General features: G+C 37.5%; 1 protein-coding gene across 8 annotated transcripts in view; it reads right to left on the reverse strand.

Annotated features, from left to right (window-relative positions):
* Positions 1–20,925, reverse strand: part of Sgip1 (SH3GL interacting endocytic adaptor 1) — a 201,908-nt gene that overhangs the window by 65,783 nt on the left and 115,200 nt on the right. For 7 of the 8 annotated variants that reach the window (XM_042683547.1, XM_042683541.1, XM_042683537.1 and 4 more), the window contains 3 exons: positions 17,841–17,897; positions 15,950–16,004; positions 15,117–15,292 (listed from right to left, as the gene is read on the reverse strand). In XM_042683547.1, coding sequence (XP_042539481.1) covers positions 15,117–15,292; positions 15,950–16,004; positions 17,841–17,897 — 288 coding nt within the window. Of the gene's footprint in view, positions 1–769; positions 782–15,116; positions 15,293–15,949; positions 16,005–17,840; positions 17,898–20,925 lie in introns of all 8 variants that reach the window. The other variant, XM_042683508.1, reaches the window with a different exon arrangement.

Genomic DNA, 20,925 nt, shown 5'->3' on the forward strand with positions numbered 1-20,925 from the left:
ATTTCAGAGAATAATGTTCCTAGTTTCATAGAATCTCTTTAAGGGACTAAGTAGACAGGCTTATTTCAAACACAGCAATTATTCCTTGCTTTGCTGTTTTAAAATCTTCATCATCTTTAGCCTGAGGAAAAAGACAGATTTCACTAAGAATGCATCAATGGTAGTAAAAATCTCCATTGATGTACCCTACCAAAAGCTGTCTACTGCCTTTAGTAATGAAATTCAGAATTCAGTGACAGACTAGAAGTACTTTCTTTTCCCATTCTCAAGATTGAAATTTTAAGTATGTATCAGTGTATACTGACCAATATGTTATGACCAAGGCTTTAAAACAATATGGCATAAAAACAGATTCTTTCTTTGTTATTCTTCCTTCTCTACTCCTCATTCTATTATTTTGCTATGAACATTTATGGTATTTTCTGGCCCATCTGCAGTCCTTGTATACACACACACACACACACACACACACACACACACACACACACACACACACACACACACACACTCATCCATATACATTCTTCAGGTCTATCTATCAATAGTCAGCATTTCCGTGTATTCATTTAGTCTGCTATGGAAAAGTGCTCTGACAGTTCTAAAATACTTTCCTTTCTTAGAGAGCCAGGGGCTTCCAACCAGTAAGTCTAACGCACTCGCCTCATTTAGGCTGGGTTATCACAAATAATAACAGGGAACCAATCTGGCCACCTTGCCTGGGCAGCAATTTTCTCTACACATTTAAGGTAAAAATGTTGAGAGTTCTTACCGGGCTGCGCCTCTGTGACCAGCAAAAAGGAAGAGAGAACAGACACCTAGTCAGAGAATGATGGATCAGTCAACAGGCTTGAGTGAGAAAAGACTGCAAAACAGCTATCAAACATGCACTCCAAATGGTCAAGCCAGAGGAATGTAGACATTATTGCAATCAGGGCTTATTCAAGCCACAAAAATAACTTTGAAGAACCCTGAAGGGAACTGTTGTATAATAAAGTTTTGCTAATGTGAATGCCTGAAAACAGGCAAGATGTGCACAATCTTTATTGATAGCTTTTAATGTCTTGCCACAGGAGTTTTTCTCCAGATTACTGTGGGGTAGGAATATTCTTAGAGAATAGATAATATGGGGAAATTTGTTTACAGGATAGTGGTAAGAATGATAGATACATTGCATTTCCCACATAACTAAGACCTAGAGGGAACTTCCTAAATATCAGTGAGAATTAGAGAACCCTCTTCTTTGGATTTTCTTTTTTAAAAAAAGTTAAAAGACGTAGTTATACAGAAGTGTTTTAATTCAACATGTCAGTTTATGAGTACAATGCATCTTGAACAAGGTCGATCCTTTCATAATTCTTTTCCATCTTTCCCAACCAACTCCACCATACATTTTCTTGTTACTATTCTTTAGAATTTGTGATTCTGAGACTTAAATCTGTCTGTCACAGGGTGAGTTGGGCAGCCTCTACCAATGGGTAGGCATGATTGGGACAAAGAAGAACAATGTAAGCTGCCTGACCAGATAGTGTCTGAAAAACACAATCAACAGACACTTGATGACTTCCCATTTTTACTGCTCCAACCTAGATGATGGTTGCTACAAATGTTCCCCAACAAGCTCTGGTTGTTTTAGTATCTTTGGCTGTACCAGGAGTGTTAGGGGGTGAGTGTATTATAAGGAGATGTCCAGCATTTCCCTTTTAGGATGTGGGCTAGTGCAAAATCCCTCAGAGAATAATAACATCACCAACTGAGGCCAGGAGCTCAAATGAAGAGGAATGGCCATTCTCTCTAGCTCACAACCTGGTGTTCTCTTGTACCTGAGAGGACTCCATGGAAATCTTGTTCAATGACCTTTATACTCTATAGAGAAAGTGAGGCTATGAAGGGTATAGCTACTGAATTAGTAGAACCAGAGATGAAATTTACATTTCTGATCTCTCATTCTTCCATTCTTTCTATGATTTTAAGCCTGATATTGATGGTCCTAAAGCAGAGAACCATTGTGGCTAATATCCAAGAATTTATTTCTCAGACCAGTTTTTTTTTAACTAACTAGCACTCGACATACTTTAATGAATTTCTTTGTAATAATTTAGACTTTTTTCTTTTTTGTCAATCATAGGGCTTGAAATTGGGCTCTAGCCCAGTGGTATTTTGTTTTGTTTTGTTTTTTGTTCAAGGCTATCACTCTACTAATTTGAGCCACAGATCCATTTGTGGTGTTTAGCTGGTTAACTGGAGATAAAAGTCTCACCTACTTTCCTGCCTGGGCTGGCTTTGAATCACATTTCTCAGATTTTAGACCTTATTGTTTTTTTGCAGGTGCTGTTCCATGTGAGTCTACCTTTCGTATAAACTTTTCTGTGTGCCTGGTTACAAGCTAAATCGAATTAGAAAAATAAAAGGGATATTCTATGACAAATGTTTAAAATACAGCTATCAAGCAACTAAAAGTGACATAATCCTCCCAACAGAAAATCATGAGAAATAATGCAAAACAAAATGCAGATTACAAGCATACAGAGGTAGACTCAAATAGAAAATTTTTGTCAACTAAAAATTATACAAAGTACTTTCCAAAGTAATTTCAAATACTTAAATTGAGTTATATCTTAGTTCCCAATGAGTTTAAAAAACATTTTCAATTGATAGTTCATGATTATATTTTTCCTACTACAACAGCTGTATTTGATAACATTCTGAAAAATTCATTTGCAAATTTTTTTCATCAGGGACTAGCCAATGAAATTCACACAGTTACAATCTGATTAATAAGAATTCAAAGATACAACTAGGAGAGAAGCTGTGAAAAACACAGGCACAGAAGGTTTCATGGTCTATAATTAAGAGCCACCTGAATCCTTTCAAAACAAACAATTCCAGAAGCCAAATGGAAAACTGAGTGTCACCACTGAAGAATTTTACTGGACAAAAAGGTCAGTAAAACTATTTATTTATTTACTTATTTGTTTATTTAGTCAGTTGGGGGCTTGAGCTCAGGGCCTGGGTGCTATTCCTGAGCCTCTTTGTGCTCAAGGCTAGTGCTCTACCACTTAAGCCACAGCACCACTTACAGTTTATGAGAGGTTTATTTGAGGAAAGACTCTCACGAAGATTTTTCTGCCTGGGCTGACTTCAAACTTCCAGATCTCAGCCTCCTGAGTAGGTAGGATTACAAATGTGAGCCACCAGTGCCTGGTTTGCTTGCTTGCTTGCTTATTTATTTATTTATTTTTCAGTAAAATTATTACCAACCAGGAGGCAGGATCTTTGCCCATTAGAAGTGTTTTATCCTTTCTCCTTTCATTTCCCAAGACTTTGAAAGTATTTAGCATTCTGCTTTTATTCTATTTGAATACAGAATTTTCATCCAAGAAGAAGAAAACTAAATTCAGTATCTGATCTTGATATATTGTAAATGCTAAAAGATCTACATCCAGGGGCTTGTGGGTGGGAGAGCAGGTGGTATGGGAATCAGGACAGATGCCAGCCACTCATCAGTTCTGATCAGTGACTACTATATCTGTGGTGGAGGTCTTAGTCTACCATGGGTAGGTCTTCAGAGAAAAATCAACATCCAAATGTTCTTTTATAAATTTGGGATGCTCTCGTTGTTGAATTCCTGCTTTATTTTCAATGGCACAGCCAAATAAAACATGTATTCAGTTGTTCAGAGTCTGCAGGAGGCCAATTTGTCTCTGATTGGGGCATTTGTGTCATGCATAAGTTCTCATGATATCTGCTGTCCTGATTATTCAGACTTTGCAATTTGCCTATTTATGTTCTGATCAAATTTTCTACATTTTAAGTAAAACATCAATTCAACTTTCTTGGTCATCCAGTGCATTCTGGAGAAGGTTTAGGAATTCAATTTATTCCTTACCTCTTGGAGAAAACTCTTACCTTGCATTTCAAAGCTATTTTTAAACTAGGTAAATACTGCTAATTTATGATTTGGTCATTAGAATGAAGATCTTTGTTTAGAATATGTTTGTTTGAAAATGTTTACAGTTTTCAGTATGAACATGCCTCCCTAAAAGAAAATAGTTACCCATGCCCTTATAATTTTTAGGATTCTTAGATTCACACCCTGGATATGCTTTGCTATTTTTTTGTATCAGGGTATTATTCTAAATTCAGTTCAAGATTTCTCCAGTTCTTTTTAAATGCTGGAGATGGAAGCCAGGGTTCAGCTTGTTGAATGTGCATTCAACAAGAGCCCTTCCCAAGCTTTACTCCAATCACTAGAATCACTTAGCCTTAGTCAATATGAGTAACTGTTTTAAGAGATTTGTAAGATATAACCAAACATCATTTGTCTTGCTTGTCAAATTCACTAAATAATCAGCATTTTAGGTTTTGAAGTTTTAAAATACCTTCATTTGCTAAATTCAGTGCTATAAGGAAATAGAAAAGGGAGTGATGGACAAAGTATCAAATATTTTTATGTAGTCTAGTCATAGCATTATATCATTCATGTAATGTGATGGAAAAGAAGTAGAATGTATGAGCATCATGATTATTATTATGTCTGGGTGCTGGTGGTTCATGCCTGTAATCCTAGCTACTCAGGAGGCTGAGATCTGAGGATCACGGTTCAAAGCCAGCCCAGGCAGGAAAGTCTGTGAGACTCCTATCTCCAGTAAACCACTCAGAAAACCAGAAGTGGCGCTGTGGCTCAAGTGGTAGAATGCTAGCTCTGAGCTGAAGAGCTGAGGGACAGTGCCCAGGAACAGAGTTCAAGCCCCATGACCGACAAAAAATAAAATAAAATAAAAATAAATAAACATTACTGCTTTTTATTTTATTTCCTCTTTTATTTGTGGTACTGGAATTTGAACTTATGCTTGCTGGAGTGGTATTCTAACCAATGAGTCACACCTCTATCCATATTTTCTGCTGGTAATTTTTGCCTTCCCCTCAGGCGTGTATGTACCTGGGCAATGTCCACTATGGTAGGCTTTCTAGTAGCTAGGTTAACAAATGTATGACACAACATTCAGCTTTTTATGGAGCAGTCCCTTGAACTTTTCCGTCTGGGACATACTTGAACTTTGATCCCAACAATCTCAGCTTCATAAGTAGCTGGGATTCAGGCATGAACCAACACTGCCCAGCTTCCTATTTGTTTGTAAATGCTTTAGAGTAAAAATAAGCTATGTGGTAAGCGTCCTATTTGCCCACCCACCTTGTCCATAGTTAAATTTGTTCCTGTATATCATAAGTTTAATCACAGAGGCTAACTACTATATCTCATCTAACATGTTCCAATGATCATCTGAAACTCCATGTAGGAAATGAAACAATGAACGTGTTTCTCACCAACATATTCAGAGGTGACCAGACAGCAGAACCAACAAAATGGTCATATCCAAAGAAAAATGAGGCAACAGGGTGGGAGAAAGACATTTTTGAAGACAGATAAATGAAAATGAAAAGGTACACTTGATGCTAAGATTACTGTAAGGCCAACAGTAAGAAAATGCAATGAGGAACAGAGGATTTCAAAAGTATCACAGGCAAATTTAGTATAGCTACATTGGTTAATTCAGAGGATGGTCCAGGGTTAAGGAGAATATAAGACATTGGCCACATAAAAGGAAAGGCTACTAAAGAGCACCAGCCCTGTTGTACTGCTCCATACCATGTGAAACACAGTTGATGCTCAGTTACAAGAAATTAGCCATGAGCTCAGTAACAATCAGAATAATCATAAATACAGTGTTCCTTTTTTGGAAGCAAAAATACCTGGGCCCCCATTTTGAAAAAAATTGATACTTAGATCCCATGTTTGGTGCTTTCCACTGCTCTTTCCTGCTTACATAGAGATTTGGGTCAAGTGCAGCCTCTTCCTGTGGTGCTGGCTGCCGGGACTGGGTCAATGGGCGGATAAGGGGTCTGCTCTCTTTGCAGCTTTCCCTTAGGTGAGCTAAGTAGAACAAACTGATCACATTTTGGCATTTGCTAACATGAAAACATATTGGTATTTTATGGTAGCAGTTACCTCTATCTGCCCATGCATGGAATCTTCTGGGAACATGCTCCCAATAAACCAAGCAACAGGGAAGAGAACATCATTTATCTTTCCTTCCCACCCCCCTCGAGATTTGTTATATGCTATTCACAAGTAAAAATATATAGGTATATCACATCAGATTTGTGGGGCCGCTAAAAACATCATCCCTTGGTCTGAAAACAAAAACATTCAGGAGGTGATTCATACTCTAAAGATCCCCTTTCTGGTCTCCAACAATTATAGTAAGGAGCATTTTGATTTATTATTACATAAATGAAAATAACATAAAAATTCTAAGTCTTCTAGCACAACCCTTTCCTGTTTCAGATTCACAAACATTCAGGATACTACCAGGCTGTCCATGCAACAAAATTTTAACTGAAGAAATGTTCAGCTCATTGTATGTATATGCAGCAAAAATAATTCAACTGGTAACAGCAGTATTTTGCATCTTGAAATGGTTGAGGCTGAGGTGAATCTTTGAGAAATTACCCTGTGGCCCTTAATAACAGGGTTGCAAAATCACTTAGCAACCAACTTCTGTTTTTCCTCATGTGGCATAATTAGACCTTGTCCTGTTTCACAAAGCTTTGTTTTTAAAATCTAAAACCTTGTTTAGGTGTTAAACACAACCAGTCATTATATATGTAGATGATGAAAATGAGAAGAATACATGTTTGGTTAAAGCATGGGAATGACTTGTTTCTTACCGGACTTTTCCTCTAAAAGTGAAAGCATAGGGAGAAAAAAAATAAAGAGAAATTGAGAAAGATGACATGAATCTTCTAGAAGAAATGCTCAAGCCCTAGAAGGACCTCATTTAGTAGTAGTTCTGCATGGCATACCATCTATGAATCCTTCCTGTACATATCTGATACAGTTGTTTCTAAATCTGTTTTGAAGACAGGAACACGTGGCTCATGCCGGTAATCCTCACTACTCAGGAAGCTGAGATCTGAGGATTGTCCTTCAGAGCCAGTCCAAGCAGGAACATCCATGAGACTCTTATCTCCTCTCCAATTAACTACTAAAAAAGCCAAAAGTGGAAATAGCACTAGCCTGGAGCAGTAGAAGTTATGGGAATGTGACTAAGCCCTGAGTTCCACACGTGCGCGCGCGCACACACACACACACACACACACACACACACACACACACACACACACACACACACACACACACACACACACACACACACAGGGCCTAGGAATGGTCTCTGCTGGGACACATTCTAAGCTTTCTTTTGAATGGCTTACATTTATCAAGCAAATTTGTCCCTTGAAAATAGAAGTAAGTTTGTAATATTGGAAGAGGCTGGAAAATGCCATTGATGTATTGTGGCCAGGGAAGGTCATGAGAGGAGGACATAAGATGTTTTATTTTTGTCCCCAGAAACTAATCTCATTATGGATTTGCATCTTTTCCTGACACTCTGAATAGAACCATCAGTTCTTTGGCCATATGTTTTATTTATCCCTACCCTCCATGGACAATTTATATTCTTTTCCTAGTGAGTGGTCTCTGATCCCTTAGGAAACTCTTGTTTCCTGAGCAATGCCTAAGGAAGGACCTTGTCATCTGTCATTGACATTAGTAATACTCCATGAACCTCCTAGCCTATGATCCTGCTTCCAGTTTCATCTTCTAATTTATCCTTCACACTTCCCAAATCACCATCCAAAAACAGTGTAGGGAATATAGTGCTGTGTCCTTCGAAGCCCCAAGAACAGAATGTAACAGAATTCCCTACACTTACTGCCCTAATCATAGACTTCAGCTGACCGTCCCTCCTCATCTTCCCTTACTGTCTTGCATGTAGCTTTCATATAGCTGCTCATTGTCCTTGATGCTTCCTGACTATCCCAGGTACCTGCAGGCTTCCCCAACTTCCTCACACTGCTTCTGCCTTTCAAGGCTTCTGTCTTTCTCCCTGTCAAAATCTTATTCATTCTTCAAGGCCAGCTACATTTTTCATGAGACCTTTCCCATGATTCCCAGTCAGATTAAATTTATTCCCTTCTCTTGTTTGACTGTAACACATTCTTTTTTCATTTTGTTCAAAATAACAAATATTTAAGGTCTATTTTATTGGCATTTATTAGCCTCAGGGAAAACAAAGGTACACATTGTTAGTAAATTACTTTTTGCCATTATTGTTTTGTTCTGTATTATTTAGATGTCTCCACTTGGTTATTACTCACAGAAATGGTTATAAATGAAGTCTCTCTAGATGTAAGCACAGAGATGGCTATAAAATAAGCACTCATGTTTATGAATTCCTTTTTGGGGGCCATTAAAAACATTACACAAATGTTTGAAGCATGTGTTTTCTTAAATATAGAAAGATGAATTGCTCTCTAAAATAAGGCTGAATTATAAATGGCCTTAGGCCTGTGGCCCCATTTGTAATGGTTCTAGTCCACCAGTGCCTATAAATATTTCACTTACACCTAATTAATTGTTAATTTCTCTGCCCATTAGTGACCTCAGGTGCTAACATGCATTAGAAAAGCTCCAAGGAAGTGGCAGGGCTTTACAGAGACATTAGCGTAGAATAATGTGACCAGATCTCCCAGGTGAAATTTCTTATAGAGCAAATATGAATGCTTTAGAATGAGAATCTGAAGAGAGACGCATACCTGGGTTACTAGCACAGATAAATGGAAATTACTTTCACTGCTTTTCTCAATCTACAAATAAAACCAATTTTGGGTTAAAATAAATATTAGAAGGAGCAAGAGCTATAATATACTCAAATTAGCTCCATCTCTTAGTTTCTAGATGTCTTTGGGCAAGTCACCATGGGCTCCAACTTTGTAATTTTTAAAGCAGAGATAATTGCTACCTTCTATGATTGTTGTGAAGATTAACAACAACAATACCATCTCCTTCTAAATCTGAAATTACATTTATTGCATTCTCTTTCGCTCTCTCTCTAATTATTCACAAAAAAGCTGGAAGTGGAGCTGTGGCTCAAGTAGTAGAACACCTTGGGCAAAGGAAGCTCAGGGCTAGCACCAGTATCAACACACACACAAAGTGGGTGGTATGCCAGAAAAATCTGACTTTTGTGCCCCATGCAGGGAAACCAAGTATCATGTAGAGGATTTAACCTACATTAACTGGACAAATGATGGCTGACGTACTCCAGCTCACACTGAATATTTTATTCACATATTAAAAACTTGGGGATTTCTTCTTACTAAAGTACAGAAGGCATGAAGATTTGGAAACTTGATATAGTGATTTTAAAGGTCAGGAATCAAAGCAGCAGAAAATTCTCCAGGAAAATAAATTTAGTAATAAAGGAAAGAACCTTTTAAATACATTTTAAACACAAAACTCATTCTGCACATGGTTCATTTAAATGTAGAAAAGAATAGATTATTGAAAAAAGAAAGTTGCCACCAATTTTTCTGCCTTTCTCTATAAAGCCTAAAAAAAGTTTTGTCGTAGCTGCTAATTCTGAGTGAATTTGATAAGAGAGTTGCTTATAGTTTTGCTTAGGTTCTCAGTGCACAACTGGTATCTACTGGCCATATCTGCAGAGGGTTTGGAGGAGGGGAGAGGACACTCATACACTGGATGTTTGAGATCCCTGATCCTAAATTATATTTGGGCCTATGGAACTTCCTGGGTAAGCAGAATGCCAGCTGAATCTCTGAGTCCAGGAGGCTGGACAGGAGATCTGGGCTGTGCACTTAGCACCAGGCTCCATGTGGTACGGAGCCTCTGCCTACCCCACTCTGTTAGAATGCTAGTGTGTAGGAGAAGGGAGTGTGCCTCCTCCATTGATGACTTTGTTTTTAGTGAACTCATCAGGGTGCTGAACCTTCTGCCAAAGTGAGGACAGGATAGGGGGTGTTGTTACCAAGCAGCAGCAAATTCCTGGATGATGCTCTCTGGCAGGCTAATTTGATGGTGGGAGGGCAGGTGGGCTACTTGGAATAGGCCAACAGCACCAGACTATCTCTAGTTCAAAGCTCTCTTCCCCTCCTCTCCATTATGGATTATAACTCATCAGGAACAGGATTAAACTTAGTTGTTCCTTAATAACCCACTGTCAGATACTTTCATTCCTTCTCCCAGGGGGCGGGGAAGAGGCAATAGTTTATATGCCTGAGAGGATGCCTCCTACTCCCTCATCTTTTCTATGAGTCCTTGTCTTGACTTTGCTCAAGTCCTCCCTCACTAGTTTTATTTCCCTTCTGCTTCCCACAAGTCTTTCAACTGCAGGAAAAGGAAAGTGCAGCTGAATGGGAATGGAATGCTCATGCCCAGAATCTGGGATGGTGCATGGAGCTGAGTACATTACATCACCCCTTGCCATTCTAACATTATTACTACTGATTCCATTTTACAGATAGGATAGAGGCTTGACGTTAAGACCTTGCTTGATACACACAGATAAGATGATACAGAATCAAGCTGGAGGCATGGTTCAATGGAAGAACACCTGCCTAGCAAGCATAACACCCAGGGCTATACCTCAGAATTGCTACCGCTGGCCCAACACCAAAAAATCCTCAAAAGCCTCAAAATCCTACTTGCCTTTGTGCTTCAAAAGAAATCCACCTCCACCACTAATTTGGTAAGTTCTCAAAGTGGTCCATATCCTTAGAGGAGGATTTAGAGTAGACACTATAAGAACTGCATTATGTTTTGATTAATAACAGCTATTTATTCATTAAGGACAATCTCTGGGGTCTTATTACATAAATTTGCTTACAAAGTGCTAAGCACTTTACATATTGTGTGTCCTTAATCCTTACAAGGATTGTATAAAGTATATAATACTAGTAATCTTGCTGTGCCCTTGATAAAGCTATGAATGAGGCTTAAATAAATAATTAAGTGCCTTTGTCCAAGGTTACATGTCCTGCGTCAGAACTTAATGGTAACTTATTCCAGAAAAAATTCTTAATTAGTGCAGAACTAAACATAGAGGTAAAATACCATTTCTTCATGTGTGTGTGCAGTGGTTTTTGGCTCACTGAAGAAATAAATAGTAGCTTAGTCACTCAGAAAGCTGAGATCTGAGCCAGCGGGTTGAAGCCAGCAGGACAGGAAGTTCATGAGACCTCATCTCCAATTAACTGCACACACACACACACACACACACACACACACACACACACACACACCAGAAGACAAGCTCAAGTGGTAGTGGGCTAGTCTTGAGCACAATAGCTCAGGGAGAACTCCTAGGCCCCAAATTCAAGCCCCAGGCACAGTACCAAGAAACCAGAAAGAACTTTATGAACTTTCCTGTCCAGGCTGGCTTTGAACCACAATACTCAGATCTCAGCCTCTTGAGTAGCTAGGATTACAGGCATGAACTACTGGCCCCTGGCAAAGGAGAGCTCCTTTAACATGCCAACATCACCAGCTAGGAAGTACAGCCCACTGTTCAAGTAATTGTGACATCATTGCTATGACTGTCTATTTTCATGTCTCTGAAATCACATCAATGGCAATTGCATTCAGTTCATTTAATTCAGTTGTATATTGAATTCAGACTGCTGTTTTCCTTTCCCATTCTTTTGCACATTTCCTTAGAGTTCTATCTCTTATTATTTAGTTTCTTTCAAAAAGCAACTTACTCTTTAAAAACAAAGCTTTTTCTTAGATGTTGCAATTTTTCCGGTACTAGGGCTTGAGCTTAGAGCCTCACACTCTCATCTACCTTTTTTGCTCAAAGCTGGCAATCTACAACTTAAGATATACCTCCACTCCGCTCAGTTCCTTCCCTCCTTCCTTCTTTCTTTCTTTTTCCTCTCTTTCTTTTTTCTTTGGTACTGAGGGTTTAACCTAAGGCCTCACAATTGCTGATCAAGCATTTTACCAGTTGACTTAAGCCCCCAGTCTCCCTACCCTCCCATGTTTGAGCTAGAAATCTCTACTGTTTTTGTTTTTCTGTTTTTGTCCAGACTGGCTTCAAACTCATATCTTTCTGCCTCTACTTCCCAAGTAGCTGAGATTAGAGGTATGTACCATACCTCTGGTTCAGCACTGCATACAATAAGGCTTTTATCACTAATGTGAATAAAATAGAACTATGTGGCTGGGATGAGAGCATAGTTATGTGAATCATCATGCGATGAACCAAAGAGGCTAAAGTGCAGGTGGATGCAAAACTAGAGAGTGGTGAATGTCATGGTGCACTGTTCTTGGCCCACTTCCACTCACATGTTTGCTCAAGCACTCATTCACTCACAAACAGTTATTGAATGGCAGTCATACACAAGACTTTATGAGAGGCACAGATGTTTGGGAGCAGACACTAAAATATGTTATGTGGATTCCTCCGCATAAGGTTTCTTGAACCAGCCACCAGGAGCCTCATTGTCAGATATTTACCTTTCAACTGGAACACTTCAAAGTCTGCCTTAACTATAGAAAGTTACCTTGTTCCAAGTCATGTCCCTTCCTGACTGATAGCCCATCCTACAGATGTTAAGCTCAACTGGAATTTTGAGTCAGTCTGCTGCATAGAAAACCAATTGGAAAAGAAGTTCCTGATCATTTGTTCATCCTTGAAAATTCACAAACACAACCAAGGACAAAAAAATTATACTTTTGATTAATAGAAGGCAGACTTTTACTTCTACAATGAAATAGTATGCTTGAAAAATCAGTAGACTCTGTAAGATTATTGTTGGAAAAGTATATACCAACTAAACAAGATGGTATTTTACTGAAATTTGTTTTTATTCATCCTACTGTTTACTAACATGTAGGGTAACTACACTATTATTAAATATTTAGTGAATATAAGTTTTGAAAAGGAAATATCTGTATTCAATTGGTTTGGGATATCATTTTGAAGATAAATAAGTGGAGTCCCACTTTCTAGTGAACTCCCCAAAATAACAGATTATTTAACATACAGCGGCAGAAAATGCCAAATCCTCTGGTAGCCATTTGTTTCTTTTTCATCGAGTAGCAGAATTGTAATATTTGCTCTGTACATGACTATTCAGTACATGACTACATTTCCTTGACTCCCTTGCAGCTAATGTATTCCTTGAGTAAAGTAGGGGCAGCTTCTAAGTTAAACCTATCAAGGAAAAAAATCTACTTTTCATTGTCTTTTCCCTTTATCTCAAGGGCTCAACATGGCGGTACTTACTTGTGGTAAGGCAGCAGCTTCCAGAGAAAGATGGAGCAATAATGCAGAAAGTTCTAAAGTTTTGAGTGACCTCTGCATTAGGACTCTATCATTCTCTAGACTAGCCCTGACTTTGATGTCTGTGCGAGAGATAAACACAGGCCATTATCACTTTGGTCTCTGTTAAAGCAGTCCAATGTTTTACCTTTTACAAATGTGAAATCAATAGCCAGACCCTGGTGATTTTCATTGTTTGCCTGTGAATGTGAAAGTGCCCACCCCACTCAGGGCTACTGTTCGTGGTGTATCCTCAGCAGCATTCTGGGTTGGAGGAATATCCAGATAATGACCTAAACATCCATGCTCTTTTTGAGATAGAGGATTTTTAGATTCAACATGCTTCCAGAAAAAGAATCTACTGTTTCTGAGGCTGACCTGCTTGGTTGGCTTTTAGGCACATTTGCTCACTTAATCCTGTGAACTTTCTTTCACAGGTAGCTTACAAATGTACACTAAATTTATTACACTCTCCAGAAAAGTGGATGTAAACTGGCTTCTGGTATATAAATAGATTTTTTACAGCTAATAAATATTCAGTTAGTGATAAGTGATTTGAAAGATGGCATCTTAAAAGTAAAATGTGCATATTTAAAATGTCCACATTTACTATAAATCACAGTTGATATATAAGTTTAAAAGTGTCTAACTCCCCTATTGTAGAAGGGGAAGACAATCATATTTCATGCTTCCCTTTTTGGGAATATATGTTAAAATACCAGATGTGTGGAAGATAAAAATTTTACTTGCAATGTTATTTGCTATGGTAGGTTGCAATTAGTAGTTGTTGTAATTGTCACCAAACAGAGATGATAAATACCATTACGAACACTAAAATTTAAAGAAGGCATGATTAATATACTTTTAAAAAATTCTCAGGAAAACAAGACTTTATTCTCAGTGGATGAACAATTACAATTCTTCTAGAAAGGTTAACAGAGATATTTCTAGAAATAACTTGAAAGTTGTTTAGTTTTCAGGGGATGGAGATGTAAGGAGATCACACCTACTTAAAGAAGATGCCAAGAAGGTATTAGCTGTTAGTATGACAACTTTCATCTGCTCTCCACAGCCATTTTGAGAAATCAATGGTGGTGTTCATCAAACAGCACAAAGAAATTACTATAAATGTTGGATTATCTCTCTAAACCTTGGGACTCAGCAACTAAAGAAATTTTGTAGATGGCAACACACAGAAGAAAGCTTAGTGTAGGCAAAAGCAACTTGGGTAATAAATATAGTGCAACTCCTGTATTTGAGATGCTTAAGAGAAAGATGAAAGTACTGAAGGCTATTTAATAATAAAATATAACAAAGAGTTTGAATTTTAAAATTCTCTTACAATACAATGTTTATTAATATTTTCTATTGGAGCATAGCAAGGGAAAGGGTTTTTGTTTGCTTGTTTGAGACAGGGTCTCACTATGTATCCCAAGCTGGCCTTGAACTCTGATCTTGCTACCTCAGTCTTCCCAGTGCTAGGATTACAGGTGTAGGTCAATATACCTGGCTAAAAGTTTGCCTTTAAAGCCATTTTCTAGTTTCCATTTTACTAGGAAAAGGGAAACTAAAACATGTTTAAAAATATCAGTTAGTAAGTCAGTGAACTACATGTTGTTCTTAAATTTGTTGTTAAATTTGATGTAGAAGACTTTGGTTAGTCTTGTTATTTTATTTCTTATTATAGTCTTCTCAGCAGAAAATAAAATGTGATCCTCTGCATTTGTGCCATTTTGAAAAGCACAAGAACTGTAGTAGGAAATGAGTAAAACCATCTTAAGCTGGAGTGAGCTGCTCAAGGCTTATGAATTCATAAGATGGTGACCACATGCAGCATTCAGTGTATGGATTTTCTGATCAGCTTAATGCACTGAGGCAGAATAACTCTGTCCAGTCTCACTAAAAGCTTAACATGGAAACTCCACTCACCACTGGTGATGGGGAAAGTGCAATGTTTCCTATTGATGCCTTCAACTCATCTACCGTTGCAGCATTCTTAAGAACATCCTTAGATTGCAATGGTTTAATCTTGATGTTGAATTTCTTGTGTGATTCTTCTTCCTCTTCTGATTCACTCGAAGAATAAAAGTGCTTTCCTTTGGTTGGTAGAACACAGTTAAGGATGCTTAGCTCTTTTTTCCACTTTGTGTAAGATAAGGATGATTGCATAGATCCACAGAAAAAGTACCTTTGCCTGGCAGAAAACCAAAGCAAACCCAACCAAACAAACAAATACAAGAGGAAGGTTAGGACCTATCTTCCTTGCCTTAGCACCTGATCAAGGATAATGAATTCCAATGAGCAGTGCTGTCATTGGTCATTTGTATGCCACTAGGCACAAACAGACAAGCACACTCATCCTCAACATCAGGTAGAGGAAGGCTAATTTAGGGGACCCCTTAACGAAGTTTAAGTGCTTCAGTGAGTGACATACTTTGCCTAGAGATGAACTGGAAGGAAAGGACACTGAGAGCTATTTTCCTGTCACTGACTAACATTGCCACATCAGGTTTCAGCAAACCACTCAGCACCCACAATGTGCACAATTGTTTTTCAGCACATTTTTTCTTCTCTCTCCCTCTCTTTTCTATGAATAGATCAAGCCAAAATGCTTGCTTGTTAGCGATCAGGCTGTTCTCTGTGCTATTTTTTCATTTCTAATATTAGCAGTAGTATATTTGGTTACCTTTGGAAAACCCGAGTTTACATTACTGTTTTCTGAGAGACAGTAAAAATTTAAAAAAAGAAATAAGAAAGGATATAGCCAGGTTCCTCGGGTCTAATGCTGTAGCCTTCTTCATCCAGCTCAGGTGAGTTCTATAAAATACAAGAACATGTTAAGCAGTCATTATTCTGAAAAGATGGAGGGACTATTTTTCCCCTTGGAGTTGTGTACTTAGAGATATACTTTATTTCTAATCTTCCTATTAAGAAAATAAATGAAAAAGCAACTGTCAGTGAAAAAAGCATTCATGCATTGCCAGTATTTCCTACAAACCAAGGACTGTGCTAAGCAACCTGGGAGGAACTATGTTTCTTTGCCTACCAAAAACATTAAAAAGAAAAAGCAACACAGAGGTGTTAGGTAAAAGCAGGAAGGAAGAGGAAATGAATTCATTCTGAAAGAATCAGGGTGAGTTGAATGAACCTTTCAGTGCTGATAGGAGAGTGGGGGATGGGAGTTTAACCTTAGTGGTGGGAAGAGCTGAGATAACACCACTGTAGTCATGGATGTTACTAATAATTCCGGCCAGGAAAGAAGAGGCAATAGCCTGGAAAAGAAGCTAAACAGTGGAAGGCTAGACAACACGGCCACAAGTGGCCCATGGGCTACTGCAGAATGAGTTTATTACCGCTTCTTAGGATGGGACACACTGCAAAATCTCAAGATGCTCTAGAAGATATTTCCAGATAGATAAGGGGCAAAAAAAAGCCAACTGATTTTAAATATGTGTATCAATTCAGGCAAGATTGTTATAAATATGGTTTAAGTTATGTTGGTGAGATGGGATGATTCAAAGACACTTGAAGGGATTGGTTCTTAGTTTTTGGGGATAGATCAATCAAGGGAATAAAAAGAGATAGAAGTTTCAAGAATAATCCAAGGTTTCTATCCTACAGTCCTGGGAAAATGGCTGCTGGTACTGCTGGCTGAACTAATACTAATAGCAGACAGGCAACCTTTTTAGGAAAAAAGGAAAGATAAAAGGCGGTTTGCATCATTGAGATTAATCATTGGCATTCGAGTAATTATTTTATGGTACTTTATGACTCATTATGTCATTGGATGACATAACAATCCTATGAGCAAAGAATTATCCCAATATTCAACTAAGTGAGATCTGATGCTGTTTTTAAAGAACACGCCCAGCAAATGTCACAGTTAGGCCTTGACTCCAGGTACTTTGGGCCTTACATCCTGAGTCTAAGAGGGGAGAAAGATGAAGGGTGTCCCCATGGAAGTTGAAGTTACAGGCCTGACAGTGAGAGATCTTTGAGGTAAAAGAGATGGACATATTCTCTATGGTTAGAACTCTAAAAATGATCCTGATTGGATCCAACAGGTCCTTCTACTGTGGCTGGAGAAGTGTTGCTGCTAATTGCTTTTGGGAAAAGCTCTGGGTAAAGTGTAGGTCTCAGCTAGGTTGCATCCCTTGAGAAGCAACAAGTGACTGTCATTTATCCCAGGAGACATTTATACCATAAGGCTATAGTAGTTGTTATGATACTAAAGTTCTGGGGTTAATTGACTTGCATTGATTCTCAGAACTGCTTAGAAACAAGGTCAGGTTGAAAATGACCAGACTGAACATTAGAAGAAAGCTTTATTTTTTAACAGATACTATAGGCTAGGTAGTTACTGAAATGTTCTGCAGTTAGCTCACTGAGTCCTTGCAACAATGATATACAGTAAATGCTACACTGATTTCAGTTTTGCTTCTCAGCAAGTAACTGTTCTTGGCCTCACAGCTGATGTTGCAGGGGCCAGGTCCTGACCTAGGTCTGTCAGATTCTATTGCTTTTTACCCTCCTAAATGAGCTAGGCATTTCCTATTGGGATAGAGCTATTTTTATGTCCTATTATGAAGATGAATCCTTCAACTAATTTTTAAGATGTAAAATGCAGAATAAAGGAAACATTCTCATACTTACATATCTTTCCCAATCAATTTCTGCATAAAATCCATTTGGTGCCCCATTGCTTTTCTTCTGTAATAAATTTGAAAATAAACTTAGAAGAGAAACATATAAATGAAAAGAAAAGCCCAGTGGGATAATAAAACCATTTAATTGTTATCCATATTTAGTAAGAGCTATCATAACCCAGTATTAGAAAGATATTAGAAGGATATTAACAACTAGGAATTCAACTTTTATTCAACTAGGGAAGAATTAATTAGCAACACCTACATTATAATGTACTCTATGTCTCAGGAATAAAGCCATATATATACATATATATATGTATACAGAAATATTTGACTTCCTTATATAATTAGTTCCAACAGATTTAAAGGGTATTCACTCAAGTTCTTAACTAATCTATTAATGTTCACACTGATTCAATTTTTTCTAACCATACTTTGGTAACATAGAAAGTAAGTCAGCTCCAGATTAGTTTATTCTGCTCCTAGTCATTAAAAATAATGTCAACATTCTAATTTTTTTCTTACTTACTTAATTTAAAATAGAATTTGAGAATTTATGATAGATTTTCCTTAACCATGTGTCTACACCTATATGGGCACACATCAATGCTCATACTGGAATCTAGCACTGCTTGTCGATTGGTTATCTTAATAATTTTATTTTAGTTCCTAGTACATTCATGGTAATAACTGAGCAAGGATGTGACACCACCAGAATAGAAATTGTTAAGATTATCTATATTTTTGTTAGTAAAAGATGAGAACACAAATTGGGTTGGTGATGGAGGGTCCATCCAATGGCATTCTTGGACTTAGCACACAGAGCATGGTATGTCACTGAGCAATAGCAGACCTCAGCATTACACACATCATATGGTGATGCATTACAATTGAGAACAGGGCCCCTAAATTTGTAATCATAAATAAAAGTCACTTGAACTACAATGCAGGAGGCTAACAGGCAATTGACAAATAGGTGGAGAGTTAGTTTTTGAGGTATGCACAGAGATCACTAGAAGACCCAGGATGATTTACTCATCATCAATAAACATTTACTGAAGCTTGACTGGCATTCTAAGAACTGGTGGTAGTTTAGCAGGGTGAAGAGTGCACAAGAAATAGATAATGTGTTGGGGCCCTATCTCTTATGCAGTAGCAGGCTGTACCCAGGAACACAGGGCCTGTGTCTATCTGCCTCTTTGTTCTGGTCTTGACAAGGATTATTTGTAATCAGATAACATCCAGTCTTCACGTAGGATTGTCTTCATTGAATTAGAGCCACAGTGGTATTCTTTTTTAGCTTGCAGAAAGGTCTTAAAAATCTGTCACATCAACTCTACCTATGCACACTCACATTTAAGAATACTATTTCTGTTTAATAATGTTAATTATAAAAATTCTTCTGGAAATTCCTATTTTCTTTTTGAGATATGTGGTCCTTATTTTCCTTTATTATATTATTTCATTGGAAAACTCTCCAAATTCTTCTTAGAAAACATACGTGATAACCAAGTACAATGTAAAATTTAGTTTCTAATAGAGAATCAAATGAATTAAATAGATTCCTAAGAAATAAATTCATATATTTTTGACTAGCATAATATTGTTACTGATATGTCTCTTAGTTTTAAAGTAGTTCCTTAATACAAATGACTGCTAACTAAAATAAAATAGATTAGGTCAATTATTGAATTCAAAAATTTTAAAGTTTGGTGATTTGCTTCCATGATGAGATCATTGCCATTATTAATGCCCTTCAAAACCAAGACAATCTATACATTCAGCTGATAAAATTATATATGTATGTATACATGTGTGTATGCATGCATGTATGTTTGTATATATATTTGGCCAACACATATCCAAAATAGATATAAAGAGATTCCTGAAATCTAGATTTAGGCTAACTGAAATCTTCCCTGTTTCCACGGAAACCAATGCAACATTGATATAAAGGAAAAGCACAAATTTATAAAAAAAAAATTATCTTAGAACAGAAACATCTAGAAAACATATACCAAACCCAAATAACACATACTAATACATTGCTTTGGGCAGATATTCAACACACACACAAATATATATACTTGGCTTTATTAGAGGAATTGGCAATATGGTCTCATTCATGCCATTGTACTCTCACAAATATCTTTGGTTTTATAAGTGAAAATTACTAAGTCAAAGAAAGGCCAGTTGCTAGCTATTATTGTTCTGGTTAAACTCCAAGATAAAAGTTCATGCTGTTTCCACACTGGTCAAGGTGCAGCTCCTAGTAATGGTGGTAGAGAGATAAACTGACTGTGCTGATTTTCAAATGGAGAACTTTAAAGAAGCATCACAAAAGAACGTGTTAAGTGGATAAGCATCACTTTCCTAGGCCTGATTGTACAAACAGTATCATTTATATATTTGTTTACTTCTTTTCTTCCTATATTTTCTAAACTTTACCTAGTGTAAGTAATCTGAATATATTGTTGTTATTTAAAGATAATTGAGGATCATGGGTATGTTAATCTTGTTCTAGTAGGTATTTTACTTAGGTTAGGTTTATCATCTACTCAGTAAATATGAGAGGCTAAATCAATAAATATAGGAACAATAGTGTTCAGTTACACTTTGATCAAATTTCTCAGTTTCCATTATCAGTGTTCCTTTTAAGGAGGTCAGCTCATGGCTACATGGTGATCCTTGGGTGAGAATGTTAAATATACCCAATGTCCTGCCTAAATATTCTCTTTTCCTACCAAGGCTGACTTGAATCACTTTGAAACAATGTTATAGGGCAGCACTGTCCAATAAACTGACTATGAAGATGGCAATGTTTGATCTACGTGCTGGCCAATAGGGAATTCACTGCATATGAGTGACTCTGAATACTTAAAATGTGGCAAGAGTGACAGAGGTGCTGACTTTTAATTATATAGCTACATGTGACTACCATTGGACAACACAGCCACAGGTATCACATAGTAAAGTCTAGGATTGGCATGCCTTGACTCTACATCCGTTGGTCTCCACAGGGCAAGGTCCTGCCCAATTATTTAACTCCTGCTTATTTTATCTTTACAAATGATAGTGCTCAATTAGCA

This window comes from Dipodomys spectabilis, unplaced genomic scaffold (genome assembly GCF_019054845.1).
Source record: "Dipodomys spectabilis isolate Male_0828 unplaced genomic scaffold, ASM1905484v1 ptg000002l, whole genome shotgun sequence".
In the NCBI taxonomy this organism is placed as follows: Eukaryota; Metazoa; Chordata; class Mammalia; order Rodentia; family Heteromyidae; genus Dipodomys; species Dipodomys spectabilis.